At 41.4% G+C, this 19,350-nt stretch overlaps 1 protein-coding gene across 1 annotated transcript in view; it reads right to left on the minus strand.

Moving 5' to 3' along the window:
- The window catches only part of YEATS2 (YEATS domain containing 2), a 48,701-nt gene that overhangs the window by 13,798 nt on the left and 15,553 nt on the right, over positions 1 to 19,350 (minus strand). Inside the window, exons 15-24 of the mRNA XM_015427464.1 lie at positions 18,525 to 18,783; positions 16,110 to 16,271; positions 15,389 to 15,498; positions 14,515 to 14,676; positions 10,274 to 10,447; positions 9,522 to 9,717; positions 6,037 to 6,168; positions 5,517 to 5,615; positions 3,522 to 3,633; positions 997 to 1,070 (exon numbers count right to left, since the gene is read on the minus strand). Of these exons, the coding sequence (XP_015282950.1) occupies positions 997 to 1,070; positions 3,522 to 3,633; positions 5,517 to 5,615; positions 6,037 to 6,168; positions 9,522 to 9,717; positions 10,274 to 10,447; positions 14,515 to 14,676; positions 15,389 to 15,498; positions 16,110 to 16,271; positions 18,525 to 18,783 (1,480 nt within the window). The remainder of the gene's footprint in view (positions 1 to 996; positions 1,071 to 3,521; positions 3,634 to 5,516; positions 5,616 to 6,036; positions 6,169 to 9,521; positions 9,718 to 10,273; positions 10,448 to 14,514; positions 14,677 to 15,388; positions 15,499 to 16,109; positions 16,272 to 18,524; positions 18,784 to 19,350) is intronic.

A 19,350-nucleotide genomic window follows, 5' to 3' on the forward strand; every position in this document is an offset into this window, starting at 1 on the left:
TAACAGAGGTGTGTTTATAAGTAACAAGCAAAGATGGTGATTACTTCTTCCAAGCAGGGGGCTCATGGAAATTATACAGCATTTTTTAAAAGAGGCAATATGTTTTATTTATTTATAACATTTTATGCTGCCTTTCCACCCAATCCGAGCCCACAAGGCAGCAAACACAAAAAACATTAAAACATTTGAGCAATTAAAAATACATCTAATTTTATAATATTATAACATTTAAACTTATGACATTCTACAGGATATTTCTCTCATATTCCCTGCTGGTGTTTGGTGTTTCTCTTCAGCTATTCCTTTTGATCCATATAAACTTGTTACCAGGAAAACATTAATAACCTTGGCAATCACAATAGGGGTAGTGTACTGGTAGGCAACCAGAATGTATTAGCTAATCAGTGACAGAAGGGTCAATGATTTGACTAGTGCTTGCCTGAAAATTAACGGCATTGGCAAGCGAGAGATGTTGGTCTCTCAACTGCTGTTTAAAAGGAATACCGAAGACCCAATTTGCCAATATGCTGGGAGTTAAGATGGTTTTTTAAAATCCCTCCCAACATTTACTGATCTAAAATGGCTATGGGGAAGGGGGATGAAAAATCAGTTGTTCTGGTAACAGGACGTGCATGTTTTTATAACTGGGCAAACAGGTTAGGTTGGATAAAGGGCATGGGGAAGGAAAGGTTTAAAACTCCCTCTGCTTGACCCCGCTATCTCAGTTTGAACTGGGCCCTTGTGTACTTTGTAAGAGACTTTAAACACTCCAACACAAATGCTGCAAGCTCCTGAAGCAGAACTCCCAGTGCAGTGAATGCTGAGTAACATCATGCTTTTTAATACCGGGAATATTGAGATTATTTATATGTCTGTGTCCTTTGCAAAGAATATCCCTTGAGGCATCCTGATCCTATTGCTAACTGTAAAACTTGCAAGAGTAAATCTAAGTCTACCCATAATGTACTGCTTTATTGTGATTGTTTAGGTTCTTACTTTTCTCAGTAATCAATGGAACTTTCTTCACTATCGCTGTCAAGAGTTGCTGGAGGTTGTCTAAGTATTCTGTCCTGTAAAGAATCAGGAATTACTGCTTTTGAAGAGTGATTTATCACATGAATCTACAGAAAGCAAGCATGCACACACATTGCCAGCAAGAGACCTTTCTACGTCCATGCCTGGTTAGCAAAACTCAAACACATGAAGGACAACTATAATGCGCCTAGCTCTTGCAGATCGTTGTGAGACAAAGCTCATTTCAATGCTTTTGGGAAGTGGCTTTTTTCTTGCTTTCCCCAGAGTATTGTCATACATTTATGTACCCCTAGGGTTTTCCCTGGGTTTTCTCTGATCCTTCTCAAACCTATTTTGCTCTGCTGTTTTGGGAAAGATAATTGTAACACCTGGATGCCTGCTGTGAGGGTGGGAAAAATTGGATTTTTCAGCCCACATGGTAGGCATTTCCCTGATCCTTTCCCTGTTGTAGCTGTTTCCTCCCTTTACCACTGTGGGGCTTTAAAAAACAAAAAAACCAAACTAGAATATTGCACTAGAATATTATTATATCAATATACGGTTGTATATATGAATGTAACTGTATGTACCAGGTTCTCTGAACTCTCAGCTTTCATTTAAAAAAGTAAGTCTCTAGCCTCTTCATTGTGGATATGTATGGAAAAAGGCATATCTTTATAAGGAAAGGTGATAAAGGCTTACTTTTATAAAAATGAAATCTGGAAATTCAGAGAAAATGCTACACATACAGTATATCAATATTTTAGTGCTGTTTTAAAATAATTGCAAAAGCCCTGATAGCCCAGGCATGGGATGGCTACTTCTGGGGGACTGGGGCAGGGACACTGTGCAGCAACCTACCATATGGAAGCCCCATTGCTGCCATGCTTTATCTGCAACCACACCAGCAACAGGGAAAGCACAAAATCCCATCCCCAGTGTGGAAGGCACCAAATAAATGATCCAGGTAAACAGGATTACTTGCTTTACTGCCCTGTTTGACAGCCACATAAAATAAACTTCCAGCACCACACCTTCAAATAGCTGTCACAGAGACTGCAAAATCAAACAGCATATTATTAGTGGGCCTCCTCAGATTTTTGCCTATACTCTGAAGGATGGGATATCAGACAATATCTACTGACCAAGGGCCTACATGAAGATCCATTCTAAGTGGTCGTTGACATTTAGGAGTAAATCTCGTTCATTTCTCCTAGAAAGAAATTTCATGCTAACAGGGCTTGTTGTATTATCAGGAAGCACTGGAATAAGGAGACTCTAGCACAGGGGTGTCAAACCTACGGCCTGCAGGCCAGGCCTGCCCTGCCCAGTGCTTTAATCTGGTCTGCGAGTGGGGCTCTCTCCTCTCCCCACTCTGCCCCTCCCCCTGCCCATACTTGCTCTTCTGAGCTTGAGCTGCAGCTGAGTGCAGGGAGCAGAGGGTGGGGCTGCCTCTGAGTGGGAGGAGTAGAGGGTGGGGCTGCTTCTGAGTACAGGGAGCAGAGGGCGGGGCTGCTGAACTTCCCAGCTCCCTCGGCCTTTCAGTGTGTTCCTCTTTGCCTCACAGTCACCGCTCCTGGCCTCTGTCATCCTCCTCACAGGTTGGGGCCGTGGGGCATCCTTCTGCTGTGATCCCTCATGCTTCCTCTTGATGTTTTTTTCCAAAAATTCCATTGCAAAATCCCAGCATTCCCCCACCTTTCCATTTTAGGCAGGCATCTTTTAAGGGTGGAGGGGGGGGCAGGTATGGGACCAACCACAGTTAAAATATAGAGTTCTACAAACTTAAGGAACTCCGGTTTTGCAGAGAAATATTAGTTTTAACATCCCCCCTCCTAATGTGGGGCTCCAATGGAATAGCAGAACAAGTGCTGAAGAGGACAACCAAAATTATCATCTCAAACCACCCTTTAAAAAAAATCTGGGACTCTGGAGAGCCATTGCCACTTTGAGTAGACCGGGGGGGGGGGGGGGAGCTTGCAATGCGCAGCCGTTTCATGTTCTCCCCCGGGTCCTAGGCTCAGAGCGTTTATATTTTTAGTTTCTGCTGTGATCCTTGTGGTTCTTCTTGACGTTTTATTTTAAAAAATACCATTGCCAAAACCCAGTATTTCCCCCACCTTTCCATTTCAGGTAGGCATCTTTTAGGGGGGGGAGGTCTGAGACCAACTGCATTTAAAATATAGAGGTCTACAAACTCAAGGAACTCCAGTTTTGCAGAGAAATATTAGTTTTAATACAAACCCTTCCTAATGCGGGGCTCCAACTGAATATATATGCTACCTGGCATTACATTTTATAGCACACATGGCCTGGCCCGACAAAGTCCCAATTATTTCAGATCTGGCCCTCATAACAAATGAGTTCAACACCCCTGCTCTAGCCACTTACCATCTGATAAAACCTAAGTGGCCCATTAAATGACCACCTAACATTTGTTTACGACCTCATTCCCCTCTTTAGCACGGTCCCCACTGTAAAACATAGTTAATGAGAACAAAAATTACCTGATGATGTAATTTCCAAGTTCAGAGCTCTCCTCAGCTTTTACTGTCACCTGGCCATCTTGGGAGGCCACCGAACTGCAGCTCTGCCCTGCAGAATCAGGCTCCAGCTTGACTTCAGAAGAGAATTAAATAGTTTTTTAAAAAAATCTACCAGGAACTTATGTAAAGCCCATCAGACAGAGAACAGCAACTCTGAGTTAGCCTAGTCTTCCAGTTGATTAGGAAAGGATTCAAAATGAGGTGAAGTTTTACATGTATTTATAGGCTCAGAATGGGATGTGATACTAGACGTTTACAAAAATTACCTTCTCCAAGGACTGTTTCAGTAAGCAGCCATAAAAATTTGCTCTTGTACTGGTATCAGGTGTAAAAAATGGACATATAACTAAAACAGTTTTAAAACATCTAAGCTTTCCTTTAAAGCCTCCATCCAAGGTTGCTTCCACATAAGGATTTTATCTTCTCATGCCAGCAGGCAGCCCCTGCAAGGCAAAGTTGCCCTGAGCCTGTTCCAGCGGGGTGTGTGTGTGTGTAATAAATCAAACAAACGAACAAACAGACAAGGCAGGCCTTTAAACGAGATCAAAAATAAACCTTCATTGATCCAGCTCAAAGGGAAGCCATGGGGTGGCTGCAGGTGGAGCATTCAAATGGACTTTCCACCTGCAGCCACTACAGCAGGTGGGGTGGCAATGGACCCAAGCTCTGCATTCAAAATGGTGCAGGCCCAGGCCACCCCACCCTTTCAGCCCTTCAAAGGGCACGCTTCCTTTAAAGAGAAAGTGTGGGGTTTCAGCTGCAAGGAGGCCTGGTGCATTCACTATGCTTTTACAGAGGTATGAAAGAGGAGTGGGGGTGGGAGCAGAGCAAGAAGGAGTGTGCATGGATCCCGTTCCTGCCTGTTCCTACCCCTTTTTGTTGCTGCAGCCATAGCAGGGTGCCTTTTTGTGCCTGTGTAGATACAATCCAAATCACAGAGAAAACAATGATTTTATTTATTTATTTTATTTATTTTGGGACTTATACCCCGCCCTATCCAAACGGCTCAGGGCGGCAATGATGATAAAAGGGCTGGGGGTTATGATGAACAGCAGCATGTAGAGTATTGGGGAATTTTCTTTTGGGACACCATCTCTCACACAAGCACATTTCTATCCTATTCTTTTAGAAAACACTTCAACTAAGGCCAGCATGTTTCTACAGAAGGGCGTACATTAAAACCTCATTAGTGGTATGTCTGGGCTCCCAGGCAAAGGTGTTGCCGTAGTCAGTGCTGCTGGAAACCATTCTTTGCTGAATCAGTTTTAGGGCAATGCATACACAGAAAATGCACCCTCCCCATCTATCTGCTGTGTGTATAAAATAAAGGTAAAGGTTCCCTCGCTCGAAAGTCAGTCGAGTCCGACTCTAGGGTTGTGGTGCTCATCTCCGTTTCAAAGCCGAAGAGCCAGCATGACTAAACACCAAGGCGCACGGAACGCTGTTACCTTCCCACCGAAGTGGTGCCTATTTATCTACTTGCAATTTCTTGCTTTCGAACTGCTAGGTTGGCAGGAGCTGGAACTAGAGACGGGAGCTCACTCCATCATGTGGCAACTCGGGTCTCGAACTGCTGAACTACTGACCTTCCACAGCCTGCAGTTCAGCGTCTTAACCACTTGAGCCACCGCAGTATTTAGTAAACTAAAACTAAAGAGAAGAACAGGACCACAGAGGTATGAACTCTTGTGCATATCCTGCTCTAGTGTCTTTAGAAGATTTATCTGTTACTTGGGCCCTTCTGACAGAATGGCACATTTCTGTATGTATGTTTGCCAGGAACAGGTCAGGTTTTGTTTTTCTTTAAAAACTCCACCATCAACTTGAGTTGTGTTTAGTCATGGGTAGGGACCACTAATGAATCACTTTATTACAGCAGCAGGCATTCCAACAATCATCACCTCCCCTGAAACCTTTAAGAGGTTTGATAACAACAACAAATAATAATAATTTTACCTTTAGCAACTGGTACCACAGCAGGGCTGGAAACTACTGAGGTAGTGGAAGTTACAGGTGTGACAGAAGACACTTTGCTGGAAGAAAGCGACTGTATCACTGTGGGGGAGGAAAAAGAAGAAAACTGGAAAGATGGCTAGATAGGTGCTTTTCCTGTGTTTAACAATTACTTTTAAAATTCTTTAAAATTTGAGTTTATTTATTTCAGAGATTTTTATGCCACCTCTCCAGAATCCTGTTCAAAGAGGTTTACACACACCTGAAGAATGAAGATAAATGGAATATGATCACAAGAGGTTTACAAATAAAGTCATCATAAATTATCAATATAAAAACAGAACAGGCCATTACAAAATGAGCCAAGCAACGGTTACATGCCACTCAGAACAGAAGGTAAAAACTAGTGTGTGGCCTTCTTAAAACCTGGGTTTACTCAGTATTAATGAAGTGCAGTATGTACCACATAATATCAAGCCAAAAGCATTCACACACACAGTTGCTGTGTCATATTGCTTTTTACCTTTGTTCACAGGCATCAGTATAGTCTGAACTCCTCCAGAAGCAGCGCTCACACCCAATTGTTTGAGTTGGCTAGGCACTGTCAAAACAGCCTGTTGTGGGCTGTTCTGACTGGAGTGGATTTTTAACAACCCTAGAATGGAAGTGGTATTTTTTAAAAGTTTCAAGGTTATGAAGTCTGCTATCTACTCATTAGCCCTATGAACTACTGCCTCCTCCCAAAAAAGTGGTGTTGGTATATGGCTATCAAATCAGAACTACAAGTCAAAAGATCACCAGTAGCAAGAGACTGACAATAATATCAAATTGGAAGCTCTCAGATATGTTTTATGCCATGGATTCTTTTGTATACACTACAAGGACTATCCCCTCCCAATTTGTTCAAAGCACATCTGCTACTTAACATTGATATTAATGCTAATAATCCATCAAGTACTGAAGTCCATCGGTAAGACCTCCAAAGGGATTTTAAAGAAGGCAAACAAATCAAGCAGGGAGTCCTACTGAAGATGAGCCCTTTACTCTTATGACTAGTTCATATTCAAACTATAAATTCACAATAAAATTCTCTCTGATTGTAACTGTCCCAAGCAGCTGTAGCCAATGTGAACATCTTCAATCTTGCAATATGAATTGTTCAGGTTCAAACTAATGAATTGGTGCCAATTTATAGCAGCAGGTAACTCATTAGCTATATCTGAACTAGGGTTGCCAGGTCCTACCTGGCTGCCAAGCAGGGAGATCCAGGCTCCAGGCTCGGATATGCTGGCATGCACACCACAATGACATCACCTAGAAGTAACGTCATCACGTCAGGGACATGGGGGGTGATGCTCTAGTTTTTGGACAAAACTCTATGGGTTTTTTGCCTTCAAAACCATAGAGTTCGCCCAAAAACTAGAGTGTCACCCCCCCGACGTCCCCAATGTGATGACATCACTTCCAGGTGACATCATCGTGTCTGGGACGTCACTGGGCAATGTCCCTGTTTGAAGTTGTGGCTGGTGGTGAATCAGAGCCTCTGAAAGCAGGGAAACCCCCACTGGGAATTGGGGGCTGGCAACCCTAATCTGAACCAGTGTATCACAAGGACACAGATGTCTGCTTTTCCACAGTCACAACTGGAGTCACGTTTATTGTGGATGTATTTATTTTACTTCACTTATCTTCTGCCTTTCTCCCTAATGGGGACCACATTCCTGAGGGGGCTCACACTGTTCTCGTCTCCATTTGATTTGCACACCCAACCCTTTGAGGAAGGTTCACAGGCTGAAGTTGACACAAGTGTGAAGGTGCTATTCTAAAATACATCTCACAGCTGTCATTCCCTGAACTTTTCTGGGAAGATCATACTAAACCCTTTAGTTTTCAAGAATTGTACTATCGATGTTATATAGCTGCCAGAACACATTTCTGTATTGCAGCAATGTATATCGTCTAATTTATAATTCAATTGTTTTTATTTACCCAAGAATCAGCACTGAGAATGATTGAAAAATACAAAGTATTGTATATTTATCTACATAGCTTCCCGATAAAGTCTAATTATGCAGCTGTAGTTTGATCTTAGTGAAGTAGTTAAGAAAAAGGTAACCAGAGACAGCTATTCAACCTACAGACTATTCACTGGCAGTGATCTTATCATTTTGCCCTGAAAAAGTAAAAAAAACCTTGAAAACAGACTTTGCATAAATTATACACAGTTTGCACATATATAATCTTTCAAATTAGTGCGTATTTTCACAGACTTTGGGTCATACAAACATACATTTTAACAGAGTTGATGCCCTCACTTTCAGTCGCTTCATTTTGTCTGCCTAAAGACTGGGAGGGGCAAGTGTAATCTGAAGCTATTAGATCATTCTGTGTCCTTTGATGCTGTCAAAGAGCTGGTGTAGCACACAGATAAGAGAATGAGCTATGAATGGGGAAATCCCTGGTTTTAATCTCACATTACCCGTCTAAGAGGCCTTAGGCAAGCCATATTCTCCTGGCCTCCTGTGATTACCCAAGATCATATTGGCCTTGGTTGTTAAGATTTGGCCAGCTTGACATTTAAAATAGAAGCTATTTAAAGACCTAACCTCCATTTCAGGAGACAGCTGGGAAGCAGCCTTAGTGGAATATGGAGGAGTCCATCAACCAGGTAACCAAATTCTGCTCTCCTGGAATTCCTGAGTGAAATGCTACAAAACTGGTTACCAGATGGATTTGCCTATGATATGATTAGTTCTATTTGGCTTCTCTTGCATCCTAGATGACTGGCTCACATATAAGAGTGTGTATGTTTGTTGGCCTGATCTTCATGAGTTTTTCTTTCCTCTTAAGAGGTAGGGATAGGCGCTGTCTTAAAGGTCTATTTACTCTTTCTGCTGCTGAGAACAGATGGCTCTGCTGGCATGCCTCCAACATAGGCACAGCTTGGCAACCACATGACTGCCAACATTTAAATTTTTTAATTTATTTATATTTATTTATACTTATATTTATACCCCGCCCACCCCGTAAACAGGCTCTGGGTGGTTTACAGAAGATAGCAAAATATGCCGAATTAGCATAAAACATTAAAATAATATAAATGGCTTAAAGAAGGATTTTTCAAACTGGTAACTAAAGTATGAACACACGTTGTCCCCTTAAGGGACAAATAAAATTGATGTTTTTATCCAGTTGTAGATTTACCTTCTCTATGTACCTCCCTTCCTGTACTTCTTTGAAGTCTAAGTGATGTTGTAGTAAGAGATTTATTTTTTATTTACTGAAAGAAAGTGCCTATGGATAAGAGAGACAGTGTAGTGTAGAGGTTAGTGTCGGGGTAGAAGACCCAAACCCCCACTCTGCCATGGAAGGTTGCTGGGTAACCTTGGGCTGGGTAACAACAGCTTGCTGGGTAACAACAACTCATAGGGTTGTTGTGAGGATAAAATGTAGGTCCTCATTAGAGAGAATGACAAGGTATAAATCAGTAAACAAAATATGTAAAGAGAATAAATTTGAATTTCAGCAACCACCTATGAACTTAAACTAAACACTACTGGTAAAAAAAAAGTATTCTGGTTTTACAGAAGAAACTAAGGCCTTGAGGGCAAATCTTCATTAGTATGTAGTAATTTTCTAACAGCTATTTAACAAGGTAGCAATTGACAATTATACTTTTTGTGATTTTTCAAGGTTTTAAACCAAATTAACTGCAGGCATGAGGTTAGGAGGGTGGAAATATACCATTTTTGACCCCAGGGTTTCTGCATCCAAACCTACAATATTGAAAAAAAACAGGCCTTCCTTACAGAGCTGCTGTAAGGATCACAAGACAATGTTTGTGAAATTCTTTGAAGACTTGAGAATGTTATATAAATATAAGTATTATTATCGACCATGGGTCCCGAGCTGTCAGGGGAAACAAATAAGTAAATGTTGGAAACAAAAACCAAACATTTTACTGAATGCTACGTGCTGATAGTCAGAGCCAAGAAAGAGGATTTATACCTGAAACTGCAGTTTTCCCAGACGTAGGAGCTGGGGTTGTCACCCAAGAAGCAATGCTAACAACAGCAGATGCACTTGTTTTATTTGGTACAGCAGAGGCTGCTGGTGCTGGGCTGAGAGAAACCTGCTGCTGCCCAGAGGCCTTCGCTACAGAGCTCACAGCTGGAGATGAACTGGAACTTGCATTGTCTCCTTGCTGCATTGAAAAGAGGACAGAGCGCATACAATTTTCCACCCATTTTAATGGCTTAACACCCCCCCCCACACACACACAATAAGAGCAGAGGCTGCTGCAATGTGTGAATTCATTCATTACTTAAGACCAAACTACATATTATGTGGGAGATTCAAAATTAACCATGTAAGCACAGTTACACCCTTCAAAGCTCATTGATTTCAGTGGACGGAAGGGTTTAACCCTTCTTGGGATCGCACTATAGATCTTCCAACACAGTTAGCTACACTGGGGATGTGGGCAGCAGTTCTAAATTTAATTTATGAACTAACCTGGAGTGGAGGAAACTAAGGCATTTAACTCTTTCCCTCTTACTGTTTTCTTCAAGCTGTTGTTAGCCATGTGAGGGAGGGAGTACACAAACTGTGGGAAGCAGGAATATGTGCTTAAGCTTTGTCATCCAGAAATAGAAGATTCTGATATGGGTGTACTTTCTTGCACGATCCTTGCTTTTCTGACTAATTGTGCCTGCAAGTGAAGCTTAACAGACACATATACAACCAACACTACAGCTCACCTGTGCAACTCCATTTGATGGAAGCGTCACAGCTGACGTTGTTGCTGCGGTAATCACACCACCAGACACTCTTAGCACAGTAGTACCTGGCTTTGAGAGTTGTGATGATGTTGGCACGGATTTCAATGCATTGTCTGACATTTTCATCAGAGATGCATGTCCACCAGCAGCCGCCTATAAAATTAAAAAGAATTGAAATGGAAACAAACATTTCGGTAAATCATATATAGCCTAGAGATGAATAAATAAATAAAGGTGATGGAAACACATAGGCATTCCCCTGGCTCCTCCTCCTGGCTGCCTTTAAAATACCTGGAATGAAACTGGGACTCGCCGGGTTGTGGGGCAGCAACACGGTTGATCTCTCAGGGAGCTTCCAAGAATCACCGACCCTCTGTGCTTTTTAGGGGATTATCGGGGGCTCCCAAAATTCCACCCGCCCTCCTGGAGGGAAGGCAGTTAGCAGGGGACTTGATCTAGGCTCCTTGCGAATGGTGGTGAGCGAGTGAAGCCTGAGATCATCCTGAGGCAAAAGCACGGAGCTGCGTAGTCATGGAGCCATGACGGCACAAGCTGCGATCACCCGCATAAGAGAGATTTGAGCCTCATCATAACACCGATGAAGAGAAGACTATGCTGTGAGTAACTCTAAAAGCAACAACAGCTAAGATTTCAACAATGCATATCAAGCCCCTTTAAGCTTCCCAAAAAGACAAGGGAACGAGGTGTGGAATTCCTCCCCCCCCTTTCCTCTTCCCTTGGTGGCTGCGACGAGACCAGGAACTAAAGATTGTTAAAACACATATGGGGGCTAAAAAGATTTACAAGCGAATATCTTAACAGCCTTAATAATATCTCTACTGGAAAATCTATGTGAAAAGCTACTGACTTTATCTTTCTGAACTTAAAGTATTACTTTGTTTTGTGACTTAACAGAGAACAACTTTCATAAAAATGATTAAAATATTCTATTGATTCTGTGTGAGACCACGTTCTGTTTTTATATATAAAAATTACAGAAGATTAACTGTTTTCAGAGAGCACAAAGAGACTGTATATTATTTGGTCTAGGCTGAAGGACTTTTGGAATTAAAATGGCTACTGCATCAATGTTTTGGAACAGCGGGCAGCTGGACGGATACTGAAAGCGTAAACGCAGGGTCCGCTTATTGTGTTGGTTAAAACTAAAATTTTGATATGAGGTGAAGATGGATGCTCAAACTATGTGCAAGGAGATAGACAATTTACAAGACTCAGATGTCACACAAATGCTGCAAAAAGTTTGGCAACAATTTAAGGAGACTCTTGTGGACTCAATTTATGAGGCTATTGAAGAAATCTTTGAGAGATTATTTGATAAGGAGCAAAGCAACTCACTGGAAGCTGCAACTGAACAGGAAGAATCACAACAACAACAGCAACAGATACTTCCTAAAAGACAGGATTCCAAACAAGATGCACTACCTTTTTCACAGATCCCTTCAGCCAAAGAGACAAGAAGATACTGCACAGGGCAATTCAACGGTCTTATTGAGAATATGAGAAATCTTTCAGACTCTGAGACAGCAAAGGAGAACATACTTGCCTCAGAAGAGAAAATAGAATTAATGGAAACTCCAACTGGCTTAAAAGTTAAATATAAATGGAAAGATGCAAGAGAAAAAATTTCTATATATAAAGAGAAAAGGCATAGAGTAATGATAGTTTTAAAAATAAGAGCGCAAAGAAAAAGAGGATTAAATATTATGAGTAATTAGAATTATGTGTAATTGACCAATTATGAGTTATAGCTTAATCTGAAAGAACAACATAGCAGTAAAGAAGATAAGAGCAATATTAATGTAAAGTAATATGGTGATCCTTAAAAAAAGAGTATAAGAAAAATACAAATATACTGTAATATTAATATTAAGCTACGCAATATTTTAAGGTGTATAAAGCAGATCTTATAAGTGGATTTAACAATTTGTACAAGTGGATTTAATAATTTTTGCCTAGTAATTTGCATTTAAATTATAGCTATAATTCATTTAGAAACATTATATTGGGTTTGGATCCTGATGAAGATTTTAACATGAAGTAACTCTGGAACTTTCTTTTTCCTTATTTCCTTTGCAGCTACCGCTCTATAGACAAATATATACAGTAGAAATGAATCTTTATAGAAATGACACCAGAATATTTAGCTATGTATGTAACTTCCTCTAAGTACATATTATTTGCTTAATCTAGTGTTGATAAGAATGAAGATGTGTAACCAGTTATTTAGGATGCCTAGTAGAAAAGATAACAGATGGTATGGACATGTGATAGACGAAATATAGAGCATGTATAAAAAGGTAAAGGTTCCCTTGCTCGAAAGCCAGTCGAATCCGACTCTAGGGTTGCGGTGCTCATCTCCGTTTCAAAGTCGAAGAGCCAGCGCTGTCCGAAGACGTTTCCGTGGTCATGTGGCCGGCATGACTAAACACCAAGGCGCACGGAACGCTGTTACCTTCCCACCGAAGTGGTACCTATTTATCTACTTGCAATTTCTTGCTTTCGAACTGCTAGGTTGGCAGGAGCTGGAACTAGAGACGGGAGCTCACCCCGTCTTGCGGCACCTGGGTCTTGAACTGCTGAACTACTGACCTTCCACAGCCTGCAGTTCAGCGTCTTAACCACTTGAGCCACCGCAGCATGTATACACTGTTGCTAAATGGATAGTATATGGATAGGTAAAAATTAGGTAATTTAGATATTTAATTTAATAGAATGTATCAATATAATACTCTCTCCTTTCATTTCTTTTCGAAAACCAATAAAATATTTTTTTTAAAAATACCTGGGATGAAACTGAGAACACTGAATACCAGGAATGGACTCTATGAGGGGGAAAGAGCTAATTTTTCAGGACAGTGGCTCACTAAATCAGTAAAGTGGTTCTGAATATGGATGGTGACAGAAGGGGTATCTATGTATCGTCTCACATTTTAGGATTCTCCCTGATGAAGAGAACAACTCAAAATGCATTTGGTTCTTTCAATTTAATTCTTTCCATTCTGTCATTTTATTCTGTTCTTTCAATTTAATTATATTTAATTCTGCAGTCTCTGCTGAGTGACTGCCTCACTCCTGTTGAACTACACTGATGAACGTAAAGCAAAATATTACCAAGTTACCAGTATGGGTACAGATGCCTACACCTGGGAGGCCGTAACTTGGATCCGACAGAGTATTTCTGCAAGTTGAAGGATTTCTGTCCACGAAGCACAAGTTTCTAGCCTTCCTCCTGCCGCTGCAGCCCCAAATGCCCACCCCTGCCACCGTGCGAGACAAGATGCTGAGTTAGATGAACAACTGGTCTGATCAAAAAGGGCTCCTCTTATGCTCTTAAAATGAAGCTACCACTAATTTAAGAGACAATTCGGAGGCCCTGCTTCAGATATCCCTACCCTCATAGGTGAGGTGAGTGGCAACAAGACCTTCCTGTCAGCTGAATGCCAGCTGCACAATATGCCAGCTACCCAAGGACATGTGGTTGCTGCCTACACAGACAGCTTTCAGATGCGAAGCGCAGTCAATTTCATTTCTCTTCACTATTAATAGAGGATTGACATTTATTCTGTACTTTTGGCATTTATTATTTTTTAATGCTGGTTTATTTATTATTTTTTAAATGCTGGTTTTTGTTTTACTGGTTTTAATGGATATTTTTAGTTTTGCCTGTTTCTCCTGCTTTTTACTGCTTTGGGATCTTAGGCTGGAAGACAGGAGAAAAATTCTTCATTAAAAATGGCAATATGAGATCAGCATGACCAGAGGTCATTTCAGGGGGGATCGCAGTTCCCCCGGGTGAGGTACGGGGGGCGGGGTACATGACGAAGCCCCGCCCCAAGCTTCCAGCCGCCCCGCTTCCGGCCCTCATTCAGCCAGGAGGAGGCAGGAGAAGAGGGAGGATAAGTTGCTTCCTCCCTGCCTCTCCCCACCCCTGCCTGCCTGGGGCCAGGGAGGGCCTTCGCGGGGCTTCCTTGCACTCCCGCCGGCCTTGCAGGTCCACCGCCGGGCCCCTCATGGGGCTTGGCAGTGGAGCTGCAAGGCTGGCAGTGGCGGCCGGGACCGTTGGGGGCGGGGTGTGTGGCCTTATGACACACTTCCGGTGATGTCAGGGTGTGTGGCATATGCTAATGAGTTATGCTAATGAGTTCCCCTAGCTCTTTTTCTACGAAACGACCCCTGAGCATGACAGTCTTAGCAATTACCTGTGCAAATAAAGTAGCAGTTTTGTGTCCAGTTATTACTTTCAATGCCTGATGTCCTTGCGTAGATGACGTTCCAGCACCTGTATTACTTAGGACTACTGTCCCTGTTGCCACTTGCTTTGCAGAACTCGGCTGAGATGGCTGGCCAACTAAAAATGTGCCCTGGACCAAAAGGAGGAAACAGCTATAGTTAACTCCTACCTCCAGTGACAAGAAACTACAGAAGTGGACTTGTTATAAATCAGGGACAGCTAAGGCATGGCCCCAAAGATATGATTTCTGAAAAGCATTTTGTTCTTTGGTATCATATAGTCCAATTATTTGGGGTAAACAGCATTCTTGGTTGAGAAACTTGATACAACTGCCCTGACAACATTTTTAACGCAAGGTGTATTCTGGTTTATGGAACCAACAGCTTCCTAACCCGAAGCAAATGATATATCTCACACAAAAACAGGTTGCGGTCTCGTTTTTAAAAAAAGGCGAAATACACATCTTATACCACACACTCCCAGTCATATCATGTGGTGGTGCACAAAAGAGGGAACTCTGCCTAGACTCAGACCAAGGAGGAAGTCTGCTCCAAGTTCCTTCTGTGGGTAAAGAGGAGGTGCTGTTGATTTCTGTGGCCCAGCAGTCTTTGACTTTTTCATCCCACCCCACCAGTTCCCCTCTCGTATCTGTAACATAGAAAAGGCTGGAGGCTAAAGTTATAGGTGGAAAGCAGAGACAATAATCAGAGTGTTAAAGCAATACAAAGCATTGCCCTTAAGATACTTGAGATGTCTGCAAAATAGGACAGATCTGGGTGGAAAAGGTTATTCTCTCCATAATCAGAGGCCATTGTTTTTGCCCAGTGCCCATTATGACTGACCTGAGGCGTTTGTTTGAGGATGTAAGATGTGTAGGTGAGATGCTGAGATAAGCCGGTGCTTGTGCTTTGGGCTCCTCCACCTCCACTTGTGGAAGAACCTGACTGGGGATCTGAAACACAAACCCCCAAAACAGTCATACATACAATGTAGCTCATTTCAGTAATTTCAGTGATGCTACAATGGAACATTATGTGAAAAGGGTTATTTTTAGAGCAAGACTACCACAATAAATGGGATAACCACAAGGGAATCTCCTGGTATTTTCTTACTGTTAAAAAGGAACCGCAAAGAGACATTTAGATTGACACTGGAGAAGGAGACAGTTTATCCCTCTCATGCGCTGTTTCCCTAATACAGAGTTGCTTCCCAGAGCTGCAATCAGCCACAGTAGGGAAAAGTACAGGTGGAATATAGTTACCTGTCCTTTCCCCCAACCATGACTGATCAATTGCTCAAGGAGGGAGGATGATTTATATCAAGGAAATGGGTACTTTCCCTCCCAGCTCCTCCCCAAATCTATGCCCCCTCCCCAAACTCCTTATTAATGTTAATGAAAATATTGGGAAAATCTGCTCATGGATCTCCCACACAACATGCAACATGGCCCTCAGACGATGCTGTCCCTGTTTAGCCAGACTGGCTCTGCCCCCCAATTCTATTAGTATGAGTTACAACATTGCTACATTTATAGCTCATTATTTTCCCTTGTACAAGACTAACTGGCATTATTTGAAGCTCGCAGAATGGCTCCTTGTGGTATAAGCAGCAGTTTTCCTTTCCCAGAAGGGTTCTTGCTGTTTGTGGTAAGGTAGAGTTTTGTGCCAGGTGGCAGATTTGCCAAGTTAGCCAAGTTAGTGGCAGGTAACTGCAGTGTTGCCATCACTAGAAGGAAAAGAAGAAAAAAGAAAAATACTTTCCATGTTTCCAGCAACGATCCCTTTGCAAAATACTCTCTTGATAGGGACAAAAATCAGTCAATGTAACAGCAAATGTTTCAATTATGCTTTCTAGAAGGGCAGAGCTATGTGTAGTTTCCCTGGTACTGTGCAACTGCCAATGAAGTGTGATGGCAATGGGGCTTCAACATGGCAATTGCCCTGCCCCAGTTCCTCAGCAACAGCCATTTCCTCTACCCTAGGCTACCAGGGCCTTTTCAGATACTAGCAACTGAATAGCATTATATCAACACAACGCTATGACAGCCTGTGCATCAGATTGTCCGAATTCCCAGCCTCAATTTCCCCCCAAAAAAGTACATCTCTAGCTCCTTTTACTGCAGGGACACATCTTTCCTCGTATATCTCTGCAATGAAAATATCTTTAAAATGAAAACTTGGAATTCAGAGAACCTGTTACACATGGCATTATAACATTATATGAATATAGTGACATTCAAATGCTGATTTTTTAAAAAAAGAAAGCTCCCCAGTGGAAGGGGGAAGAAATGGCTTCTGTGAAAACAGGGAATCTGAACTTTTCCACACGCTTGGCAGCCAAGATCTTTCTGAAAACTTTGCAGCAAAGCAGGTTTGAGAAAGATCAAGGAAAAGCTGGGAAAATCCTGGGAGGTGCATGAATGCACCATGATGCTGTAGGGAAGTAGGGGAAAAAACCTGTTTCCCAACAGGCCAGAATCTAGGGCAGGCAACCTGTGCGGACCTGGCTAATATCTGTGATTCTGTATTTATTATATCTATACAGTACTTCCAAGTTTTATCTGACAATCATGCTGGCATGACCACCACTATGACAATGTAGTTTTTATATTTGGAGGACTATGAATTTTGCTTCACATAGCAAGGAAACAGACAGACTTCTTTTGAAGACTTTACCATGCTTGGTTAGCCATGGGGGAAAGAGAAGCAATTGATTATGAAGTTGATTATGAAGTGCGCTTTTAAGCTATATAAGTATTATTTTTGATATAGCCCACCCAATATTAATATTTCTAGGTTATATAAAGATTTAAAATGTGTCAATAACTGTTTTCACAAAAGAAAAAAGGTTTTATTAGGAAGGCATGATGCAGAAGGGGAAAAAACTGAATGACTGGGGGAAAATTTAGGGTATAAAAATAAAAATTCCAATAATAAGAGGAAAGATTATGGTAAATAAATAGAAATATTGGGAGAAAACTGGGTATATTTTCAGCAAAAAAACTTATTTTTTGGAAAAATCTTTATAAGAAAACATAGCACATTTGTCTTTATTCAAAATTGCAGTTATAAAATGAAAGGAAAAAATAAAAGTATTAAAAGGAGTCAATAAATTAAAATCATCTTCTTTATACCTTCTCTATTCTTTAAGTTCAAGCCATTGTTTGTATTAATTTTTTTCAATCTGCTGCCAGGACCTTTCACTTTGCCCAAAGTAAAAGATTTAACCCTTAGTAAAATACCTTCAGCTTTAAACGTCCATAATGTGTGGCTGCACTTTTTCACTTTAGCAAAATTTTCACATCACAAAAGTTCCATAAAGGCTATCTTATTGCAATCATATATCTTTACTATGTTTTTGATTCTAAGAAAATTCTCAGATACATTTTTAAGAAATCATACCAAGAGTTTAGGTTACGAAGGAAAATTCTGATTGCTGTCCTGCACTATGGACAGTGGTTAAGAAGCACCTTGCTGCATTTCCAATATCATATTTAGTGGAACATGGTTTTAGTGTGGTTATCCAACTTCTCTCCAAGCAAAGAAATTTAAGACTCCCGCTAAGTGGCTTTAAACCAGACATTGAGAAACTGGTATCACTCCATCAAGCCCACCCATTGCATTAAGAATTTACTGAACAGGGAAGTAGTTATTAAATGTGGTATCTAAGATTCTTCCTAAATGACTATCAGACTTTGAAAAACTGGTATCACTGGATCAATTTGATGATAAAATTAAACTAAAACATTTTAATTGGATTCTGAATAAATGTGCAATTAATCATTACTATTTTAAATTTTATTATCATCTTCCTTAGTAGGCTGTGCAAACCACTATTCTGAATAGTGCTTTTTATAGGGTAGGGTAGGGGGCACTCGGGGATGAGTTTATGGAACCAAGGGGTGGTGAACTGAAAAAGTCTGGGAACCACAGGCTTAATCCTTACTAGTTAGTTCTGAAAGTGCAAAAATCACTTTACCTGATCCTTGGGATCCACTTTTTGGAACTCCTGTTGATGTAACCTGAGCCTTTGTTAAAGTCTGCACGGGCTGAGCAAGAATGGTTCCCCCACCGCCACTCACAATTGCTTTGGCTACTCCTTGTGTTACAACCTGTTTTGTGCCAACTGTCTTTGCTACTGTTGGGTTCGTTTTTGCCACTAATATCTGCCCACCACCAATAGCCACAGCTTGCTTGACAGTTGCAGGTAAAGCAGACCCGACTGGAACACCAACGACCTGCAATAAAATATATGCAGTGTTTATATGACAGTAGCTACTGGATTAAAGTATCTGAACTAGTAGCTGCACAGGATGGGTCTGCAGGGTAGTTTTCTGAGAACAGAGCAAACCAACTTGACAGAGAACACCTCTTAAACTAGTGTGAGACAGCCCTGTACTGATTCTATCCCTGAACACTCCTGTAGCACTAATTTCATCAGCAGCGCAGACAAGTATAGAGTGGAACAGCATCTTCAACATATTCCAACCTCACTGTTTGGAACCCACATGTAGACGGCAGGCATTTCAGGTGAGCTGTATGAATACTGGTCAAGGAGCAAGACCAACACACACAGAGAGAAAATAATCTCTCTCTTTTGGAAAACTATGTATGTTGCCGTGGATGAATGGCAGCATAATAGCGTGGTAGAAAAAATAGATCGTTAGATACAGTAAAAGGTAAAACAGCATAAAATAAAAGCAAGTCCACCATGCAAGCTGGAGTTAAAGGGGGTCTCTGGTATGAACAATGTTGAAGGCCACTGCTCTAGAAGCCAATATCTCATCTAAATACACCTGGAGAGG

The sequence above is a fragment of the Gekko japonicus genome, unplaced genomic scaffold (assembly GCF_001447785.1).
Source record: "Gekko japonicus isolate JY-2015 unplaced genomic scaffold, Gekko_japonicus_V1.1 scaffold346, whole genome shotgun sequence".
Taxonomy (NCBI): domain Eukaryota; kingdom Metazoa; phylum Chordata; class Lepidosauria; order Squamata; family Gekkonidae; genus Gekko; species Gekko japonicus.